Source organism: Ceratotherium simum, chromosome 16 (assembly GCF_057802395.1).
Source record: "Ceratotherium simum simum isolate JZ-2026a chromosome 16, ASM5780239v1, whole genome shotgun sequence".
Taxonomy (NCBI): domain Eukaryota; kingdom Metazoa; phylum Chordata; class Mammalia; order Perissodactyla; family Rhinocerotidae; genus Ceratotherium; species Ceratotherium simum.
In genome coordinates, this window is record NC_141915.1 from 8833892 (window position 1) to 8856141 (window position 22250).

At 49.7% G+C, this 22250-nt stretch overlaps 1 protein-coding gene across 2 annotated transcripts in view; it reads left to right on the top strand.

The window, feature by feature from the left end:
* GAS7 (growth arrest specific 7) overlaps positions 1 to 22006 on the top strand; it is a 223727-nt gene extending 201721 nt beyond the window's left edge. For both annotated transcript variants that reach the window (XM_087440421.1, XM_004433061.3), the window contains 6 exons: positions 781 to 859; positions 7341 to 7469; positions 8460 to 8583; positions 13349 to 13428; positions 14903 to 15001; positions 15701 to 22006. In XM_087440421.1, coding sequence (XP_087296547.1) covers positions 781 to 859; positions 7341 to 7469; positions 8460 to 8583; positions 13349 to 13428; positions 14903 to 15001; positions 15701 to 15814 — 625 coding nt within the window. In that variant the 3' untranslated portion in view covers positions 15815 to 22006. The remainder of the gene's footprint in view (positions 1 to 780; positions 860 to 7340; positions 7470 to 8459; positions 8584 to 13348; positions 13429 to 14902; positions 15002 to 15700) is intronic.
* Positions 22007 to 22250: the final 244 nt, after the last annotated feature.

The window sequence follows — 22250 nt, forward strand, 5'->3', positions numbered from 1 at the left end:
GGAGCGTAGCATGGATTTCTACATTCGAAAGTCTTAGGGACTTCAGGAGATTGCTTCTCTTGGAAACACCTCCTTGGAGTGGAGAAGTGATTTAGCTTAGAGGACTCAGCCATTCTGTAGTGGGCTGTGGGCTGTACTGGGGCTCACCCTCCAGGATCAGTACTAGCGGGAGCCACGCTCCTGAGGATGGTGATGGAGAGCCTTCTCTGCTGTGTGGGCGTCCCTCAGAGGCCCCTAGACTCAGGTGGCCCATCTTTGCCCCTCTTGGAAGTCAGACCACTGGAGGTTTACCTGTGAGCAGGGCTCTGTGGTACCTTCTGTGTGAGAAGAGCTTCTCCCTGAAAAGGCATCTGTTCTTTCTTGATTTACCGGCAGGTGTTGCACTGCTCATCAGCAAACAGGGAGGGGCGATGAGAAGGGCTGGGGACAGTAATGGGCCAGGTATCAAGGCCCTCACTGTGGCTGCACCCCACTTCCTCTCACATCTCCCCCAGTTCTCCGGATATTTCCCCAGCCACTTGACTGTCTGCTAGTCTGTTCTCTCAGCTCCAGAGATCCTCAGCTCGGTTGGGATGGCTCGTCTCACCCCATAGGTTGAAGTGTGTTACTCACATCTGTTTTGTGCCTGGCCTCTGCCTCATCCAAGTTCACGGTCTTGGGTGTTATATGCTCCCCAAGACTCAGAGTCGAGACCCACCGTCCTGCCTCAGGAAGGGCTGAGGTCTCTGCCCTGAGGTCAGTGCAGCCCTCTTCGAGTCTCATGGTCTCCTTCTGTTGCAGCTCCCTGGGAGAAGCGTGGGCACAGGTGAAGAAGAGCCTTGCAGACGAGGCAGAAGTTCACCTCAAGTTCTCAGCCAAGGTAACCCCTCCCCGCGGCCTCTCTGGATTGATCTTACACCGCGGTGTGCTGTTGGACATTTAACAACTCTCTTCAGTGTGTCGTGTAGGCCAGTTTCTGTGGTGTAAATTTCAAGCATCAGGAAGAGATACACAATAGCGCACCATTGTATAGTGTTTGCACCACACAAAAGCATCAGTAACATAAATATCTACCAAAACATGGGTAATAGGAAAATGTAGTGAGGAAGTGGTAAGTGCTGAGTGTTTATTACCTTTGTTTTTAATATCACTTGTTAATTTTAAGTTGAGATCATTTAATGTTTAATACTGGCTGTCTTTAGCAACCAACTCACAAAATTCCTACAAATTTAACATTTGGCTCCGCTGAGCCAGGGCAAGCCACCCCAGCATAGCTCTGGGAGGGGAGGGTGGCCCCCTCAGTTCCTCAGGTGAACCCCACTCTTGCTTTGCTGGGCTTTCAAAGGGACGTACTGGCCTTTTCTACTTCTTCTTGGGGTCGAGAGACTAGACTAGGCCAAAGGGAGAATTGTTTGGTTTGGTTTGGTTTGTTGTTGTTGCACAGTCTCGGACTAGGTAACTGACCCTTCTTTCGTTTGGTTCTGAAGACTAGCTCCCTGACCTTGAGGACAGCGATGCTTCAGTCCTGTCCACTCTGCCCTCAGTACTCAGGGTGGTGCCTGGTACACAGTAGATGCTCAATTAATGTTTTCTGAAGTAATGAATGAGCGAGGCCCTCTGACTGTCTCCTTCTGACCGCCCCCCCCCCCCCCAGTCCTAGTTTCTCTCAAGATTTCTCCATATTTTCAAACAACCTTCTCTTCCCCACTCCCTGGCCCATATCTCCAAACTGCCTCTCAGGCTGTCAGCTACTTTTTGGGGGAACACTAAAGCAAGTGTCTGAGTGAGATAATTCACACGAAAGTATGCCTGACTGGCTGGGCTACCCACCAGCATGCCTGCCTTTTAAAGGAAGAGAGACCTTTGAGAGTGGCACCATTCCCAGTGACCTTTGCCTCCTGGGGTCCACACTCTGCCCTCTGCCCTCCCACTATCACTAGTCAGACATGGCAGCCTGAGAGGGCACTTGCACAAAGTGCTTAAACTCTCTGAGCCGCCATTTTAGTATTGGGGGGCACACTACCTCCTTTACTGCTTGAAGGTAGCATCCATCCCCCAAAGATGGCTGCTCCTTCCAGGGGTGTCCACATTCAGCACTCACAGGTCCTATCTCTTTTCTAGTGCTTTTCCCACAGTAACTGCAGTTCTGGGCTTTGGGGTCCCCGTGGGATGTGCGCTGGTGGAGGACAGGAATCTGGCTTCGTACCCAGGTCTCCCCACCCCGCCCCATGATGGTTCTCTGCATACCGAGGGCAGAATGAATGACTCAAATGGCTGAGACACGTGAAGCAGCTTTATAAAGAGCTGGGCCGGAAGAAAAAACAGTGCTATTACCGGCTCCCTGCTTCTAGAGAACGTTAGTCCCCAAGAGCGAGAGACACCTAGGTGTGAGTGAGAATTCCTGGCCTATGATGGCACATTAACCTCATACACCAAGCACTTCACAAGAGAAGTGCCACTGGAGCACTGGGAGAGAAGGGAGCTCCGTGAATTGGTCTCTTTGCCGCCTTGCATACAAAGCAGCAAGTTATTTTTAATTTTCAGGTCATGGGTGGCGTTCCCTCTAGGTCTCCCTTCTGTCCTAGGCCCCAGCCGCGCGTTCTCTGCGTGGCAGAAACCTCCATTGACTGGTGAGGTGACTGGGAAGGCTGCCGTTGTGAGGGGGTGGGGCTGGGAGCCAGATCTGCGAGCTTCTGAAAGGGCGCCTGCTGGATGCTGGGAATCCTGGTGGCATTTCCTCCCCATCAGGAGGACCCCTGGTTCTCGGTTGTTTACAGAGTACGCAATAGGTGACAACATGCTCTCCGATGCGCTGTTTCCCTTTTACTACTGTTAACTTGCACCAAGGCTTCTGACACCAGATGTGTGGGGTTTTCCCACGCCAACTGTTCTCTGACGCCTGCTGGGTGTCCTACAATTGAATTCCATTCTGACAGGAACTACTTGGAAATAGCATCGGATCCCACAGATTAAGGACTCAGTCCCACAAGACTGCCCCCACTTCAGATGCCAGTTGCAATTAGTGGGTCTCCAGGTTACCCTCACTTCTGTCTGACTGCAAATCAAGGGTTCCACGCCCCCCTTCTCGGGTTTGATAATTTGCTAGAGTGGCTCACAGAACTCAGGGAAACATTTAACTTATGTTTACTGGTTTATTATAAAGGACATGATAAAGGATACAGATGAATAGTCAGATGAAGAGGTACATATGGCGAGGTCCAGAAGGGTCCTGAGCATGGGAGCTTCGGTCCCCATGGAGTTGGGGTACACCATCCTCCGAGATGTGGATGTGTTCACCAACCCAGAAGCTCTCTGATTCCTGTAATTTACAGATTTTTATGGAGATTTCATCACATAGACATGATCAATTATTAACTCAATGTCCAGGGCTTCCTTCCTCCCCAGAGCTTCTAATCATGGCTTGGTCTTTCTGGTGACCAGCCCCATCCTGAAGCTGTCCAGGAGCCCACCCAGAGTCACCTCATTAGAAAAAAAGATGCTCCTATCACCCAAGAAATTCCAAGGGATTCAGGAGCTCTGTGTCAGGGACCAGAGTCCGAGACAAAATTAGAACAAAAGATGCTCCCAGCACCTTTATCAGTTAGGAAATTACAATGTTTTAGGAGCTCTGGCCAGGAGCTGAGGACGAAGACCAAAATAGATATTTGTTATATCACAGCCTACAGTGATGTCAGTGTTGCAGATGCTTACGTACAGGATATAACTCATCCTCCTCGATTTTATCAGCCACCGTGCAAGACAGCATCTCCATTTCACAAGTGAGAAGGGACAGAGAGGTCAAATCACAGCCCATGGTTACACAGCCAAGTGGGCTCAGCTACTGAGGAAGCAAAGGAGAGGACTGAGCGAATTGGAGACTTGACCCCCAGACCTTTTCTCCCGGCAGACCAGTGGCATTTAAAACACAGAACCCCGGGGCCAGCCTCATGGCGTAGCGGTTAAGTGCACGCGCTCCGCTGCTGGCGGCCTGGGTTCGGATCCTGGGCACACACCGAGGCACCGCTTGTCAGGCCATGCTGTGGCGGCGTCCCACATAAAGTGGAGGAACGTGGGCATGGATGTTAGCCCAGGACCAGGCTTCCTCAGCAAAACGGGGAGGATTGGCATGGATGTTAGCTCAGGGCTGATCTTGCTCACAAAACAAAACAAAACAAAACACAGAACCTCGTTCTGAGGAGCACTCTGCCCTCTCTCCAGGGCTGTCCAGGGTGGTGCAGGCTGGCCTTCCGAATGCCCACGACGTTTTAAGTCAGGTGCTGATGAGGTAGGGCTGACTTCATCATTCAGCTGATGGGAGGTGTATGAAGAATGTTTACACAAAACAGATTTTTTTCTGAGAACCTCTGCTGCTTCCCGCCTGTCAGTCAGGGTTGGTGGCCTCAGGCAATTGTCATGGCAGCCCAGTGGTTGTATGGCGATTCCTCGAAATGAAAGAGGCTCCAAGGATTTGTCTGCCGTGGATAATATGGCTCCATATGCGCAAAACCCATTTTAATGTCTGCTCCGAAAGGCTCATTGAAATTCTGCTCTGAACGTTCTGTGTCGGGGGCAAGAGCTCTTTAAGAAATACAATTTTGTTATGGCAATCTTTCAGGCTTTTCTGGTCTACTAGCTCAAGCCATTGTTAATAGCATCAGGCCATTAAAGAAATACTATTGCTCTGTACAAAGAAAGTTATACCTGGCCCCAGCTGCAGGAGGGAGAACAGAGAAGTCCCTTCTGATGGGAGAAAATCTCATCATGCAGTAGAGGCCATGCATTCAGTCAGAAGACTTTAGGGGGAAGTGGGAGTCAGGAGACTTGCATTTTACGTCAAGGCTGTCACTAACCAGCTTTGTGACCTTCGAGAAGTCACTTAGCATCTCTGAGCTTCCATTTTTTCATGTGTGAAATGAAGAGTTTGGACCAGATCAGTGACTTTAAACTTATTTGTGACCCAGAGTAACACATTTTACATGGGCACCCAGAGGTATCCACACCCAAATACCCACATGCAGATACTCAAGCATGGACACAGCTGAAACACACATTTCACGAAACAGTACTTATCCTTCTGCCTAAAATGCACTCTGTGTTTTCTATCCATGTCTGGTCTGTTCTCATCAAAAAGCTGGTCTTCACCCACTAAGCTGATTTCACAACTCTTAGCAACCCACCATCTGAAGAACACTGGACCCGATAGTCTCTGAAATTCCTTCCAACTAGAGATTTCTCCTATTCTCTTCAGCTGTGTAAGATGCAAGTAGGAGGAGACAAGAGTGCAGGAGTTCTAGAAAGGCTCCAATTATCTGTCCCATCCAAGACGGGCCTGCTCGAGAGTTCATGAGGACAAGTTCCAGGAAGGGCTTCTGACTCTCAGTTAAACAAAGATGCTTCAGAGTTAAGAATGAGTATAAAAAGACACCAGCTGACTTTTTTGTAGAAAAAATTATGTCTTTTAGAAGTACGTAAAGTATAGAGGGAGAATGCAGGGATCTTCATCTATGCATTGAATCGCCTCTGACAGCTGGTACCATGATGTTTCCAGAATGTCAGTTGGAATTTGGGGAGAGCATTTTGATGCACTGGCAGGTTGTTGGGCTCTTCACCAGACCACAAAGCCTGGGTCCGGGGCCCAGGAATCCTGAATGTTCAAAAGCCCCTCCAGGTCACTCCAGGGCACATTGAAGTCTGGAAATCACTGACTTTCCAGGCCCTCAGAAAGAGACCCCAGAGTTACTGAGTCAACAGGCTGAGTAAGCCTCATAGACCCCCAATCAGGGGCAGGTTCCCATGGCAGCTAAACTATGCAACTCCTCCTCCCTCCTCCTCCACAAACGCCTAATCTCTGTGGGAAAGGGGTTTTCATATTCTTGGCAGCTCTCAAGTTTGCAGCATCTTACAAACTGCCACCAGATGGGGATATTTTCCTATACAAGGAAACTCCCAGGGCTCAAAAAAATAATAGCAGACATTTACAACTGACATGAGGGGGAAAGCAGCATTTGGATGACCCACTCTCTGTTAGTCTTTGAAGATCATCCAACAGCAAAGCCATCATCTGTCACACAGGGCATTGGGCACTGAAGATTGTGTCATCTTCCAAGTAGTGAAGGGGCACGCACTCCACACCAGCTCCAGCCAGATGCTGTGGACACAGCAGTGGCCAAGCCAGCATGGCCCCTGCCCTGTTAGAGCTCACAGTCGTCTGTCATTGGTGGTTTGGAACTAGGAAGGCCTAAGTCCTGAAGGTCTCCAGAGAAAGAGATAATGTAGCAAGAGCCCGGTGAGGAGGAAGAGGAGAGAAAGCACAGAATCCCAGAGCTGGGATGTCACTGTCCAGGGAAGTTCAAATATGATTCCCAGATGCACTTCAGGACACGAGGAGGCCGAGGGACCTTGGAAGGCCGTGTTGGTGGGGTCCAGGAAGGCCAAGTCGGTGGCCGTAGGAGGCTGAGTTAGGTGGGGATGGGGGCTCTGAGAGGCTTGGTCAGCAGGACTGCAGGCCGCTCACCTGGCTTTGACCACAGCAGATCCACAGTTATCTGTTTTCTTATCAAGTACATCTTGTGTTCACACTCTCCCCAAAAAAGTATTAGGTGAAAGTTCTCCTTCAAAAGGGAGTAGAGTGGGAAAGAGGGAAGGAATAAAAGAGAAGCGAAAAGCTGAAAAACTTGATGTCTGCCAGCTCCTCTCAGGGCATAGACTGCATCTCCAGCCCTTGGAGTCCGAAGCAGTTCCCCCTGGGGGGTGGGGCGCCTGTCTCCATGCGGACAGTGAGGTGAGGTCGTTCCCCCCCCCCCGGTGCGGCTCAGGAGAGGGGCCCTGTGAGTTCCCACCGTGGATTCCTCGAGCTTTGGACCACGTCCAGACCATCTCTGTAGTGTCAGCACCTGGTACATAGCAGATGGTCAGTAAATAGAACTGACCTGAGATCGCCCAATTAAATGGCATCCACGTGGCTGTCACTGTGCTAAGTGCTGAGGACGCAGAGATGGTGGCTTGATTTCTGCTGCCAGAAAGCTCCCAGTTTGGAAAGTAAGGGAGATGGACACCCGAGAAAAGTCCTACAAGAAGCTATGGGAGCTGAGAGCAGGAGGGAGGTAGCCGGCAAGGCCGGACTCCAACCTTTCCATCCACCAGTGTGGACGCTGAGGCCTTGCCAGCTAAGGTGACTTCCTAAATGGCGACCTGATAAGCAGCCACTTGTCTCTAACCTTCCTGTCGGGAGGTGAGGCGCCAGGCCACTGTCCCAGGCTCCATCTCACCTGCAGGGGTGGAGGAAAGCGCCCCCCCCTCCTTCCTCCCCTTGCTTGCAGCTGATGCCCTGGGTCCTGAGTATGTCCCGCTCTCTTCTACAGCTTCACAGTGAGGTAGAGAAGCCCCTAATGAACTTCCGGGAGAACTTCAAGAAAGACATGAAGAAGTGCGACCACCACATCACTGACCTCCGTAAGCAGCTCGCCAGCCGCTACGCTGCAGTGGAGAAGGTGAGGGGCCCAGGACTCTGGGCCGGGGGGGGAGGTGGGGGCCTAATGCAGCAGGGTGGGCTGGGAACCAGCAGGGGCTCCGAATGACAGGGCCAAGGCATTTGTCCCCGCTGTGGCAGGGTGGGTGGTGGGGAACACAAACCTTGAGCCCAAGCCCGAGACCCCCCGACCACCCCAGGCCAAAGGGTGGGTACGAGCTGCTTCCTCGTGGTGCTCAGATCACTGCCCAGAGGGCCGATGGGAGCAGGAGAGGCTGCACCTACCCTGGGAGATACGGTGGGGCCCCACAGGGCATGTGAGACAAGCTACACCCTGCTTTTGTGGGATGTGGAGCGTGGACGTGCTCCTGGCCCACACCCTTTGGGCCTCATCTGACAAATTCCGTCTTGACTGAATCTTCCTCCCCAGAGGCCACAGTGTGCTGACCTCGGAGGTCTGACCCCGGTGGGAGCTGCTGATGGCCAGCCCTGGAGGGAAGAGAGCTCTCCCTGGGGCTGACTCCAGTGCTGTAGGGAGGGGTGTGGGACAAGGGGACACCCTAGACGCTGCCAGCTGCCATCACCAAAGGACCTGTCCTGTACCAGAATCGGGTGGCTGGTGCTGCTTTCTGCTAGGGACTGCTGGGAGATGATGTAGATGAGCTTTGTGGTCCCTTCCACCCCAGAGAGGCTGTGGTTTTAGGACTGTCTGGGTCCCCAGTACATGTGCATGCTCCAATGAAAGTGTGGTCTGAGAGGCTTGCTCTAGGCCGAGTCGGGATACCAATGAAAGACAGGCGTGAGAAGATGTGTTGCAGCCTCTGCACGGTCACTAACTGGCTGAGTGATGCTGGTCTAGCTGCTTGGCCTCTCAGAGCCACTGGGGCGTCACCCACAAAAGCAGAGAAAAGAAAAGACTCTTCCTAGAAAAGGGGAGGCCAGGCCAAATGACCCATGGGACCCTCCTGGCCCTGAGCCCTGTAAACAGCTTCTCCACGTCCTTGGACCCCAGGCCCGGAAAGCCCTCACAGAGCGGCAGAGAGACCTGGAGATGAAGACCCAGCAGCTGGAGATCAAGCTGAGCAACAAGACAGAGGAGGACATCAAGAAGGCACGGAGAAAGTCCACACAGGCTGGTGAGTGCGGGGCCATTGTCAGCTGCCTCTCACTGTCCTCACCTGGTCACGGAGGCATAGAGAGGAGAGGGCTGGGAGATGGGTACCCGGGAAGGTGCATCCAACGGGGTGAGGCTGGGAGGTAGGGGCTGTGGAGTGGGGAACAGGCCAGGCTGTTTCCAGGCCGTGGCCGGAGACTGGACTCGTTGCGCTCTCCCCAACAAGGGCTCTTCCTTGCCTATGCCCTGGCTCTCTGACCAGGAGGTGGACCAACTCCTCCATGCACCCAGGACTCGGGTCCCGTCCCTGCATGGAGCCCATAGGAGAAGCGCGGACGCCACCCACCCACTCGCGCTGCCCCCCCCTCCCCAGGGAGTGGCGTTCCAAAGGTTCACCCGTGGTGGTGGGCTGCTGCCCCGGCGTCAGAGGCCGACATTTTGTTTAATGAAATAACCGCATTTCAGGTTCTCGCTGAAAGAGTCCCCCGGTGAGCTGGTTTCTGCTTCCACCTAGTGGTAACAATTAACTAATGCACAAGGAAGGGGGACCAGTAAATGCTTATTAAATATCTTCAAAAAGCCCGAGTTTCACTGCATGCAAGGACAATGCATATTGCTTTCTGGGATTAAAATGTGTGCTGTAGGATTAGGTTTTGGATTAGATGATCTCTAGGTCCCTTTCAGCTCAATTTCTGGTGAACCTGGTATAATTAATTCATTATAGAATGAAGCAGCTACCTTGTGCACATTTTGAAATAAGGTGGTGTAAAAATGTAAAAAACAAAATAATGTAATATAAATGTAACATTTTATAGAAAATCTTATAATGCACAGTAATAAATTATTGGATCTGGAAATAGAAGGCATAATATACTTATTGGGAGTAGGAAGGAGAACCCAGGGAGGGGAGAGGCATATTTAAATTAGATTAATTTATTAAATTATTTTTTTTTTAAAGATTTATTTATTTATTTATTTATTTTTCCCCAAAACCCCAGTAGATAGTTGTGTGTGATAGCTGCACATCCTTCTAGTTGCTGTATGTGGGACGCGGCCTCAGCATGGCCAGAGAAGCAGCGCGTCGGTGCGAGCCCGGGATCCGAACCCGGGTCGCCAGCAGTGGAATATAAATGTAACATTTTATAGAAAATCTTATAATGCACAGTAATAAATTATTGGATCTGGAAATAGAAGGCATAATATACTTATTGGGAGTAGGAAGGAGAACCCAGGGAGGGGAGAGGCATATTTAAATTAGATTAATTTATTAAATTATTAAAAAATAAAATTATATTGCAAAAACAGTATTGCTTCTTGGCAAATTTTTAATCAGTGCATGAGAATATAAAATCTTATTCACCAGATATAATCACCGTCAACACTTCCTAGTGTTTTAATTTTTAAAACCGTTTTTTAATATCTCTAATTAAATTTATACACATTAGATCATATTATACTCTACGTTCTGAATTTGTATTCTAACTGCTACATCTTAGAGATCGCTCTGTTCCATCAACTATACTTTGATTTACCCATCCATTCATGGACATCAGAATTTTTAAGTGGTTGAATAGCGTCCCAGCCTATGATTGTATCCAAATTTACTTCATCATTCTCCTAATTGATTTTTGTAGGACTCTCAGATTATTTCAGAGTGTTTGCCAATGCCAGCGACGCTGTTATTGTAAATGTATCTCGTATGTGAGACTAAATCTGCATATAGAGAGAGATGTGGCCTGCTGGGTCAGAGGGTTAGATTCACTTGATGGTATTTCCAAATTGCTTCCAGAGAGTGTGCCCGCCCAAAGTGTCTATGAATGCCCCTATTCCCTAAACTCTTGTCAGTGCTGTGTGTTATCAAATTTTGACATTATAGCTGTCTAGGGAAAAATATTTTGTTGTTAATTTAATTTGCATTTCTTTTTGAGTGAAGTTGAGCATTTTAAAAATAGACTTGTAAGTCATCTGTGATGTTTTTTCTGTGAACTGATTAATTCTCCATTTTCTTGTCGAGTAGCTGGTCTTGTTCTTATTGATTGATTGACAGGGATTATTTATATGTTACGAAAATTAACCTTTTGTCATTTGAATTGCAAATATTTTTCCTAGGTTCTCATTTATCTTTTAATTATGTTCTTTGTGTTTTTCCTTTTATTTTTCTTTTGGCTTGTTTTCTTGTTATTTTTTCATTCAATGGTCTTTTCCCTTATGAGTTTAAGGCAGAACTTTCTAAGACTTAGAAAGACTTTCCCTTTTTCAAGATTCTTTTTTTTAATCACTTTTTTTCTTACTTTCTTTTGGCTTCAGGTATTTTTTAGATATTTGACCCACCAAACCTTTATTTTTTCTCACACCATTGCTTTAGCCATATTCCACAAGTTCTGATGTGCAGTGTTTTCATTTCTCCCATATTCTAGATATTTTGCTATTTGTGTTTTGATTTCATCTTTGAGCCAAATTTAAAAGGAAATCTTGAAGTTTTCACGAGCCAGGGTTCTGTTTCTGTTGTTTTCTAGTCTTGCTATTTGTTTCTGGTTTTGTTGTGTTGTCATTAGATAACACAGTCTCTCGTCCCTAGAGTTTGGAATTGTTTTGTGCTGACAGAGGCTAGTCCTCAGACCTAACTGTAAAAAGTACTACCTTTTTTGAGCCCTCTCTGTGTGCCAGACACCAGGCTGTGTGCCTTCTAGCATTCTCTCTTTAATCTCACAGTCCTGCCACAGGGAGGTATTCTTATACCCCTTTACGAATGAGGAAACTGATGACAAACAGGGCGAGGAACTTTCCCAAGCCCCGCAGTTATGGAGCGTGTGGCACAGAATTCCATCTTCGTCTTGTTCCAAAGACTCTGCTTGTCGCCATTTTGCTGGACGGCCTGTTACCCAGAAAATGCCAGCTCTTCCCTTCTCTGGTCCCTTTTCTTCTTCTCCCTCATCTTTTCCAAGGCTACTGGAAGAGTGGACATCTGGGTCCTCAGGGGGCTTGTCTTCATTTTGTCATCCTCATCATCGTCACGTAGCTCATGTTAATGTTGTGCTGACTCCGTGCCGGTGTCCATTCTAAGCGCTTCATATATATTGACTTATTTCATCTTTACCATGACTCTGTGAAGGTACCATTATTGTCCCCATTTTACAGATGAGGAAACTGAGGCACAGGCAGGTTAAGTGATTACATGGCTGGTAAACAATGGAGCTGGTATGACAGCCCAGATACTCTGGTTCCAGAATCCATGTCCTTAACCTCTACTGGATCCGATTTCAAACACTTGGGCTGCATAGAGAGAAGACACACTCTTCCCTCACCTAGCCTGATGTTCCCAAAGCATGTTCTCAAAATCATGATTGACAAATAGGGCTTTGGGAATTCTATATTGTATGTTTACAGGGTGACATGCTGACCCCATGCCTGGTCAGGACCAGGCTCTTGGTGGGAATGCGTTTGTGATGAGGTATCCACGTTCTTTCTTCCAGTTCAGTCCTTCTTGAAATCAAGGGCCTAGTCATTGGTCTTGGACCAAGAGCTAAATGCACAACGCCCTTGATTTGGGTTCTGTTTCTCAAGGCTCATCTCCCAGCCAGTGGAGGGGGATAACTGAGCTGGGCCCTGGGTCAGGGGGACGTAACTCTCCCCATTTTCTTTCACTTTCCTATCAGAAAACACGTGAGTAAGGTGATGTTGTCATAGGAATGACTTTGAATCTACTTGAATTGCTAGATTTAAAGATCACTTAGCATTGGTTAGCTCATGCGTCTTTCCCATCATGAGCAAAGACCGTGATGCTTTCCTCTCTGGAACCCTGATGATCAGGAAACTGTGTTTAGACCAAGCCGTGCCCTCGAGTGGGGCTTCTCCAACTGTGATGTGCACGTGGGTCACCTGAGGATCTTGTGAAAATGCTGTTTCTGATTCACTGGGTCTCGGGCATGTCCTGAGGTGTGTGTTTCTAGCAAGCTCCCAGGGCATACTGCTGCTGCTGGTGCAGCAACTGTGTTTTGTGTAAAAAGTTTCTTGGACCTTAGTAACGTTTGCAATTACTTTACAGTTTGTTTTCTTTCTAATTACAAAATACTTCAAACATACATAAGATTACAGAAAATAATATAGTGGCCATCAAGATTGAATAGTTATGTTTGTTTCAGATCTCTCTCTTACAAAACAAAATGCTATAGAAAGCTCATTCCCTCCCACCCATCCTTTCTCAGTTGCCCAAGGTCACCGCTATTCTGGAATTGGTGTGTAGTGCTCCAGTGCCTGTTTTCATACCATTACTGCACACGAATGAGCCGTAAACCATCAGACACATTATTTTGTATTTCAGAATGACATCCTGCTGCACATACGTGCACGCGTGCGCGCACACACACACGCACGGACGTGATTTGCAAACTTCTCTTCTTTAGTACCAAGTTGCTTGTGACACGGTTTCACCAAGCAGGACTCTCCAATGTGAAATGAAACTGCCATCTTTAGAGGGGGCAGCATTTCCTGGCCTTGTGATAGGGCTGGGGGTCCTAGGAGTAGCCCCCACCCCCCCACACACTTAATGAGAAACCCCCATCCTGAATTCTTGGTGTCCAGGGTCACTTTCAGATGGACAATCTAAAGCTGGTTTCTCATGGTGCTGGGTTGCCCCCTTCCTCTGCTCTGTCCCCCACCCACCACCACTTTCCCATGGCCTCCATGGCCCCAGGGAGAGGAGAGGGCATGGCTGTGGGACGCAGGTGGGAGAAGGCAGCCATGGCAAGGACAGGATGGAGCATGATGGTGGCGTTGGCCTTTTCCAGGAGATGACCTCATGCGCTGTGTGGACCTCTACAACCAGGCCCAGTCCAAGTGGTTTGAAGAGATGGTGACCACCACATTGGTGAGTGACCGGAGATGTGTAAGCATGTCCATACAGAGACTGGCACTCAGGAAGCCCTGGGTGGAAGCTGGCGGGAAGGAGGATGATTAGTGGAAGGGACCATAGAGATGGTCATTAGATCTGCTCCAGTGTTGGAGTCAAGACCTCAACTCTGGGCCAGTCTGTGTGGATTCAGATCCTTGCTCTGGCTCTTCCTAGCTGTGTGAGCATGGGCAAGGGTCAGGTCTTGCTATGTCCTCCTTGGCTGTCCCCTGAGGGGTCAGGGTCAACTGAGGATGCCCCAAACCAAGTAGACAGTGGGCCTTTCAGGGAAAATAACTAAGTTGTAGGAAGCATGACCCTCCCCACCCCCAGAAGAGTTGTGCGTCCTTAATAGGAGATCCACGCAAGGCGTATAAATGGGTGAGGCTGGGGGAGCTGGGGAATAGGCATCAGACCCTATTTTTTGCCTTCCTGAGTATTTGTTGTGAAGGGGCATCATCTCCTTATCTGTCAGCACCCAACTGAGTGGCACAGTGAAGGGGTTGGCACTTGGGCCGCTGGGCCAGATGAGAAAGAAGACATCATGCCAGAACTGTCCCCTGCCCAAAGCCACCCACGTCCGTCTGGCATAGGACTAACCGTCTGCCCTCCCCAGGCGTCAGCCCACCAGAGCAGATTAGAGGCCTCCCCAGGGGCAGTGACCTAGTTTTCCTCCTGGTTAATCTCCTAATTAAGCCCCCTGCTTTACCCCGCTCCCTGCTTAATCACCTAGGCAGTGACCTAGTTGTGCACAGAATGACAGCCCGATCCCCTAAATTCCAAAGATGCAGAACAACCTAGAAACCAAAGGAGAGACCCTTTCCTCTCTTCCTTTGACAGTGGCCACCCCACTCCCAGCACCCCTGCCTCCCCTGGCCTGGTCTCTGGTCCGTCCCTCAGCGCTAGGGGTGGACAGAGGAGACCAGGTTGCTCAGCAGAGGCCCAGGGACAAAGCCCCAGAAGCTTGAGGCCCAGAAGCTCCTGCACATGCCCCATTTCTCCACCCGGTCAAGGGACTGGGGCTGGGGCTGCACAGGTGCAGAGTCATGATTAAGAGCGTAACAGACCCTGGTTCAAATCCCGCTCCTCCCATAATTCCATGTTGCTTCAGGCAAGTGACATTACCTCTCTAGGTGTTAGTTCCCTTGTTCGGAAAATGCAGATAAGAACAGAACCTACCTCTAAAAATTACCATGTGGACAGTTAAGTAATGCATGTAAAGCTCTTAGCACCCACAGTGGCTGGCAAGACAGGATTCAGGAAATAGCAGCTGTGTCATCATCATCTTCATCTTCACCCCGAGATGTGGGGTGAGTTCAGACCCCAGAGGGTCAGATGGGATCGGGTATAAGCAGGCGGTGACTTGTGTTTGTGTATAGGGTCGTCTGGGACCTGTGTGGTGGAAAGGTCCCCAGGTTGAGGGGACATGCTCTGGTCCTTGCCTCCTCTGCAGGAGCTGGAACGGCTGGAGGTGGAGAGGGTGGAGATGATCCGGCAACACCTGTGCCAGTACACACAGCTGCGGCACGAGACGGACATGTTCAACCAAAGCGTGAGTTCCCGCCCTCGGGCTGAGGCCAGCAGGGCCCCTGGGGCACCCGGGACCAGGCGGAGCCAAGGTGCTGTGCTGTGGCAGGTTACGTGGTCACTACAAATGAGTCTGCCCTGAAGGCGGGCAGTGGGCAGGTGCTTGGGCCTGCGGGTGCCTCTTGGGATGGACTGGTAGATTATCCTGGATATCCATGCGAATCCATCCCAATACACACATGAAACAGATATGCACATGAGCCGTTACCCTGAGGGGGAGAGGCTCGTGACAGTTAAAATAGCTAAAGATGTTATTGCCTCCCCCGGTAAATTTCTTACCAAAAAAAAAAAAAAATTCTAGAAGTATTCCAACTCTCTAAAGCTAAAGTTCCATTTGACCTGTTCTCAGTTGGTCAGTGTGGGGACAAATGGAGGAAGAGCTCACAGACCTCGAGCCTTTGAGGCCACCCTGCCCTTTTATACAGCCCTTCAGTCTGGAGGGGAAAGAGCACTGAGTGAGGAGCAGAATAGGGATGAGAGTTCCGGGCTCCCTGCTCTCACAGCCGTCTGTGCATCTGTCCCTCACCTGGGCCTCCGTGGGGCCCCACAACCCTCTAGAGAGGCTGCTCTGACAGGCACAGAGGCGCAAGTAGCCTGGCTCAGAGGAAGCATCCCCGGCTCGGCTGCCACCTCTGACGGTGTCCCTCTTCTCTGTCCCTTGCAGACAGTCGAGCCTGTGGACCAACTGCTTCGAAAAGTGGACCCAGCCAAAGACAGGGAGCTGTGGGTCAGAGAGCACAAGACGGGCAACATCCGCCCCGTGGACATGGAGATCTAGACGGGCACACGCGGCCCGGGGGTCCTGCTGAGGAGAGGGGCTGGGGGTCCCATGGAGATGTGGTGGCGGCTCCGGCTGTGGGGCCTGCTACCAAGTGGAGCCGCCCTCCCACCCGCTCTCCTGGTCCACAGAGGAAAGGGGAGAGTGTGGGTCACAGCTGGTGATTCTAGAAGGGCAGCCTGGACGGCCCCGCTGGGAGCTCTCCACTGTTCCCAGGCCAAGAAGACAGATCCATGGTCCTGCCCTGTCTCCGAGGCCGAAGCCCCCAACTCCCGTGCTGTGCTTGCCACTCCGAGAACAAACCGAGGCTAGAACTTGTGGTCCCTGCTGAGCACTGTAGGGGTTGCCTCCCCATCCAGAGCCAGCTGTGTCACACACTTGTGCCCCTGGAAGCCCTAAGGCCCTTCCTCCAGCTGGCCCCCTTGTCTCTAGGGCTTTGGATGGTCAGGGGAGGGAGGTCTCTGTCTCCAAGCCCAGTGTGAGGATCAGAATCGTGGATAGAAGGCACCATTCAGCTCAACAGCCTGCACCCAGAATCCTTTACAACCCTCTGTCTTTTATGTTCCCTGTTGCATTCTGGGAGCCCGCACCCTGGCTCTTCTCTGCCACTTTTCATCATCAGGAGTCTTAGGAAGAAGGCCTGGCTCCTGTCTTCCCAGACTGGCCCCGCCTGGAGAGGTCAGGATGGAACTACCTCATTCAGCAAATTAGCCCCGAGCCTGAGCGTTGAGTCGTGCTTCCTATGAGATCAGGCATCTTCTGTAAAGTCTCCTCTCTGGAAATACCCATCGACCCAACCCTCAGCCGCTTCCTCAGGGAAGCTCCCTCCTCCCACCCCCACCCCCTTTCCGGCTCTTAATGGGGCCCGTCAGTCCCACGTGGGAGATGGGTTGGGGCAAGTCTTTGTCATCCCGCAGATGGCTCCACCTGCTTGTGCAGGGCAGGGTTGAGACCGCTGTCCCTTGTCCGGCTTTCTCGCACTGGTGGGCACTATACAGGCATTGCAGACTCTTATGGTCACAGTAGGTTGTAGCCTTCCAGGGCAGTGTCCCGCCGCCTTGGCCTCTCAGCTCCTGCGTGTTCCAGAGCCCTGCACGGAGTCCGTGCTTGGTGCTGGTACCACCCTCCCCATCTCCCGATTCCTGGGAAAGCCTGGTCTGAGTGTGACTTGGGAAGCTTCAGCACTGCCATTGGGTCCTTGCTCACCACCTTCTCCCTTTATAGAACCACAGCAAACGTGTTCTCCACCATGTTGAGTCTTGAGAATCAGCTCGTGGGGATCAGAAGAAGAAATGGGACCTGAAGGAGTTCACACAGCTAGCAAGGGGCAGATTCTAGCCCGGAACCCACGCCCTGAGAACCCACCTTTCTTAGTTAATCTATCCCATTGATGACTTTGGGTTTACAGGACCTACAGTTCGCCCACAAGGGCAGAATTCTAACAGCACAACTCACTCCTCTTGCTCTCAGTCTTACATGCTGGTCACTGATGATTATTAATCTTGAATCTTTGGTCACCTCTTTTATTGAGTCAGAATTGCTCTCTCATAGTTTATAGAAGAAAGATGCCAAATATCCTAAAGCAAACCAAACTTTGTCATTTTTCTCTCCTTATTGAAACATCCCAACCAAAAAGGTCAATGTGAAGGCCTTCACCAACATGAAGGCCATCAGGATGGATCTGTCCCCGGCATTGAGAACCACTGTTTCTGGATCTGGGGTTGAGCCTTGACACCAGCTACCGATTTTAGGATATTATTTCTTGGTTTCTTTATTAAAAACAGGTGCTAGTAGTAATTGCTTTGTGGCTTAGTAAACTAATTTGTGGATGATTTTCAAATGTCCAAAGCCAATAGCCTTGTTATTGACACAGATATTTTGAGTGTAATATGGCTCATTGATTTTGTTTTCTCATTCCCATCTGAGGATTCCAGAGTCTTCTGTTTCTCCCTGGGACAGAGGAGGCTCTCTTGCCTCTTCCAGGGTAGCCCGAGTTGGGCCAGTCTATTTTCTGAAGTCATTCTTTCCCCCTCATCCCTTCACCTCAGTCTCATTAGCCTCTTCACATACTATTTTTTTTTTCTTCCCTCCTTTATTCATTCATCAAGCATTTAGCTAAGACTGAGTAATATGCTAAGATCTGGGGATAAGATATGGCCCTGTCCTCAGGGAAGCCCATGATCTCTTATTCTGTATAGACATCTCTCTCCTCCAGGGGTCTTGAAGGGCAATAACCTTGGCATTCACATACAGGTACTCTGCAGAATTTAGGTTTTCAGAGATTCTCTCTGTTGTGCTGGTAGATCTGCATTCATTCATTCACTCATTCATTCGTTTATTCCACAGATACTTGGGACAAGCCAGGCATTGTGTGGGGTACTGGAAATGTAGCTACATACAAGACAGGCACTCCCCCATCCCCTCTATTTTCCACGTAGACAAAAGGATGTTTAGACCTTTCTGGAGAATGAGAACATTGTACCCCTCTGGGAGCCTGTAATTATAATACAAACTGTAGCCATGCGGCATTTGCCCACTGGATGGAAGGTAGACAGCAACAAGAGTTTAATTACCTGGTCACCAGGCCCTCACAGCCCACACCCAACTCGAATTTCAGAGATTTCTTTTGTTTGTTTTCAATAACTCTGCTTGCTTTACAAAGAGGAAGAATGAAGCCCAAGGATGGCCAGTGGGTGCCGTGAAACGAACACGGAGAATTGAGAGCTGGAGGCAAGAGTCTAGGCCCCCTGTCCCTGTTCACAGGGCTCCCCTTGTGGGTGAATCAAGATTAGGACAAAGTCTAGAATATCTAAAAGTGCACTTTGGAGAAGCGCTCTATCTGGGTTGTTGTTTTGTTTATGTTTTGGTGTTTAGGTTATAAGAGGATTTGCCTGGGTTCAGAGTGAGTGAATTTAGGTTATTCTTGAGCACATCCATCATTCCATTTCTGAGAACAGATGAGCCCCTTCTACTTCCCTCCACCTGGGAGATACGGATACACTTAGTTTTGCCTGTGAAAACCTGATTTTTTAACAAATATCTCTGAGACGAGTGGTGTTCAAAGTGAGTTGGTTGCCCTGATAACCTCCAGGAAAAGCCACTGATTCCTCTCCATTTTTCTGTTGCTTTTGATCAGTGTTGCAGAGCTCTGGCCGACTGAACCACAGGCACCACAGTGGGCCTCCCTTCTACCTCCACCCAACGCCACTGGCGGGGAGGATTCGGGCAGTAGGAGGTGCTTCTTGGCCCTTCGGGGCTGATTAGTGACTGAAGCAGACAGAAACAGTGTCCACATTCGTGAACCAGGGGTTTGTTTCTATTCCCTTTGTGAAAACCAATCAATTACTAGGTTCATGGATCGGTGCATAAAAATCTTGGCTGAGCCAAAGTCCCTTCTTGGAAATACAAGCCATAAAATTCAAGGGTGTCAAAGACCTTGGCTTGTTTAAGCGATTTTACTTCCAGTGGTGAGTGGTTTTGATAAGGAGAGTTTAAACAGGATTCTCCAGACCTGCTGGCTATTATGTAGGTAGGGAACACACTTCACGAATGTTAAGTGGGGTGCAGATCAGCAGCATGCTTGTTTCGCCAGCACACCATCTTATTCCCATAATCCTTCCCACCCCTACAAGACCTGCTGCCCTTTGTTTCTCCAGGTTTACTGAGGTATTTGACATACAGTATTGGGGTTTATTGACATACAGTAAAATTCACCCTTTTGAAGTATATGGTTTGGTAAATTTTGACAAGCTTTTACGGTCTTGTAACCACCACCAAAATCAACATAATATTTCCATCACTCCAAAAAATTCCCTCAGGCTCATTTGTGGTCAATCCACCTCTCCCACCCCCCAGCCCCTGGCAACCGCTGATCGATTTTCTGGCCCTATAGGTTTCCTTTCTCTAGAATGTTGTATACACGGAGTTGCGCTGATGTAGCCTTTGAGTCTGGCTTCTTTCCCTCGCTTAATGCTTTTGCATCGCCCACGTTGTTGTACGTGTCAGTAGTCTATTCCTGTGCATCGCCGAGTGGTGGTCCGTTGCATGGGTCTACCATTGCTTCCTTGCTTTTAAAATGAGTTGTTTGCCCTGGAAGTTCCTGGCCCGGGGTCTTCAGCTTTTTGCACATCTGCTGCCAGCCTGCTGCTTCCTACAGCTTCCAAGGCTCCTTCTCCAAATGCCAGCTGTGCCCACAAGTGGTTCTTGGGGCTCACACTTGCCTTTTTGGTTCATTTTAGGTTTTGACAATGCAGAAAGCTGCCAGGGATTGGGGGGAAGGGGCGGGCGGGGTCTCACTTGCCTTCCACTTCTGCTGAACCCTGAAGCTTGCCTCTCAGAGAGCAGATCCACTCCCTCCTGGGGACCCTCACTTCAACTCGCACTCATTGACGTTTGTTGAGCATTAGGGGGTGTGGAAGGTGAATGGACGTAGCGTGGATGAGAAGGCAGGGGGCTGGCCTTGGGCTCATCACGACCCTTTTGTGGATCTCTGTTGCTTCATCTGTGAACTGAAGGTATTTGTTCTAGGTGGTCTCTCAGCCCTCCTCCAGCTACTGCATTCTGTCTCCTCCTCATTTCCAATTTTGTACCCTACGCACATGGTCGTGCCTAATCTGGATCCCGTCAGCACAGCCCATCAGTTGTGCATGGTGTTGCCTGAAATCCTCATGACAGGGATGCTCTGGCACTGCTCTGTTAGAGGCAAATGGAACTAAAATTAAGAGTTTCATGTGTTGTTGAGAATGAGGTAGTTCCTCCTACGACCTCTAAAGAAAGCGGAAGTCCTTACCTTTTGGGTCTCGCCCACTGATCTTTGAGAGCATGTCCTGAAGTCTACTTCCAACGAGCCAGGACAGGGGTTCCGACCTCCCGTCGGGTTCTTGTCGTTGCTGGAGGCTTGCTCAGCTGACAGTCATGCTGCACCTGGCCTGTGCCTACACCCCACTGGGTGGTGGCAGATGGTGGCAGAGATAGGACCAAACCCAGCTCATGCCGGGCAGGCTATGGGTGTGAGCCCCAAGGTAACCACTCCATCAAGCCATGTCTTGATCATGCCATGATCAGTGAAAAGTGAGCCCTGGAAGGCAACTGGGCACCTCTCCAAGCAAACTGAAGACGTTCTTGTATGCTGATGAAGATCAGGGCTGGGGAGGCCAAGCCCACAGGGTCTCATGCTGCCAGAATGCTTCTAGGTTGAATTTTGCCAGAGAGGACTTGCAACATTTCCCCCCTCAGGAGCATTATTTCTGTAGGGCCTTTCCTGTTGCCGCAGGTTTGGTGAGAATAAGACAGAGAGATGACAAAAACCAATGTTCCATTTTCCCTAACCCTCTAGATGCTGGGGTGTGGCTCTTTTAGGAGCCTTTCTCAGGAGGTGCCTCTGAGGGAGAGGGGTTGTGATGACCTTTGGCCCGTCTCTGTGCACTGCTTGGGGGGCATTGACCCTTTGTGTTTGAGGGAAATTCCTAATGGGATTGCAGCGGTGGAACGCAAGGGGTCCCGGCACATGTGCGCTCTGATGGGGATGGTGTGACATGGGGACGGAGAGGGAAAGCAGATGGTACCTGGCCTGCTCTGCTGTCTCATTTATCCCGTAACCTTAAGTCACGTCCCCTCTTGGGACCCCTGTGTACTCCTCTGTCGAGTGGAGGTGCACCCCCTCCAGCGTCACACGCAGCAGACTGGCTCTCAGGAGCTGCAGCCTCTAGGCAGTCATGTGGACCCAGGGACAGACATTCAAAGGGACACCAGCCATCCTTGGTGACAGGGGCCCCACGTTTGCATCTCTGCCCTTCCCTTAGGAAGGAGATGTTGGGGGGTAGCCCTTTCACAGATACGAGCACATCAGCAAACCCTATGAAAGTGGAATTTTCTAACAAAATAAACTTGCTTGTTTGGTCTGTTTTCTGTAACTTTTGCTAAATACTTTATACATTTTTAATGTTAAAAAGCTGTGTCTCTTGCCAGCATTCCTCATCCCGGTATGAATGTGTTTACTCCACATTGTATATCCTCCCATCCTCTGGCTGCCTAGATCAGTAAATAAAATTGATGTACTATAATTTATAAGTAACACTGTTGAAACTCTGATCCCTATGGAGGCTGTAATCTGCCCTTCCCACCCGCCCCTGTAATAGCATTTGTGTGTATTAATGCTGAAGAATTAAATGTTTAAAGGGTTTAAATTTTGAAGGCGTTTGCTATATATAATTGTTCTGCATTATTATAAAGCGTTTTCGGGAAGTTAAATGCGCTCTCATTTTTTTCTTGGGCTCTGTGTTTGCACTTGAGATGCTTAGATTCATCCCATGTAGGATAAACCGTCCAGAGACACTGGGTCCCACTGGGCGACCCTCCTTCCTGGAGGGCTGCCACACTCTCCTTTGTATGTGTGCTCTCAGTGCTCCTCCCTGGCTCCCAGGCTTGGTGATAATTT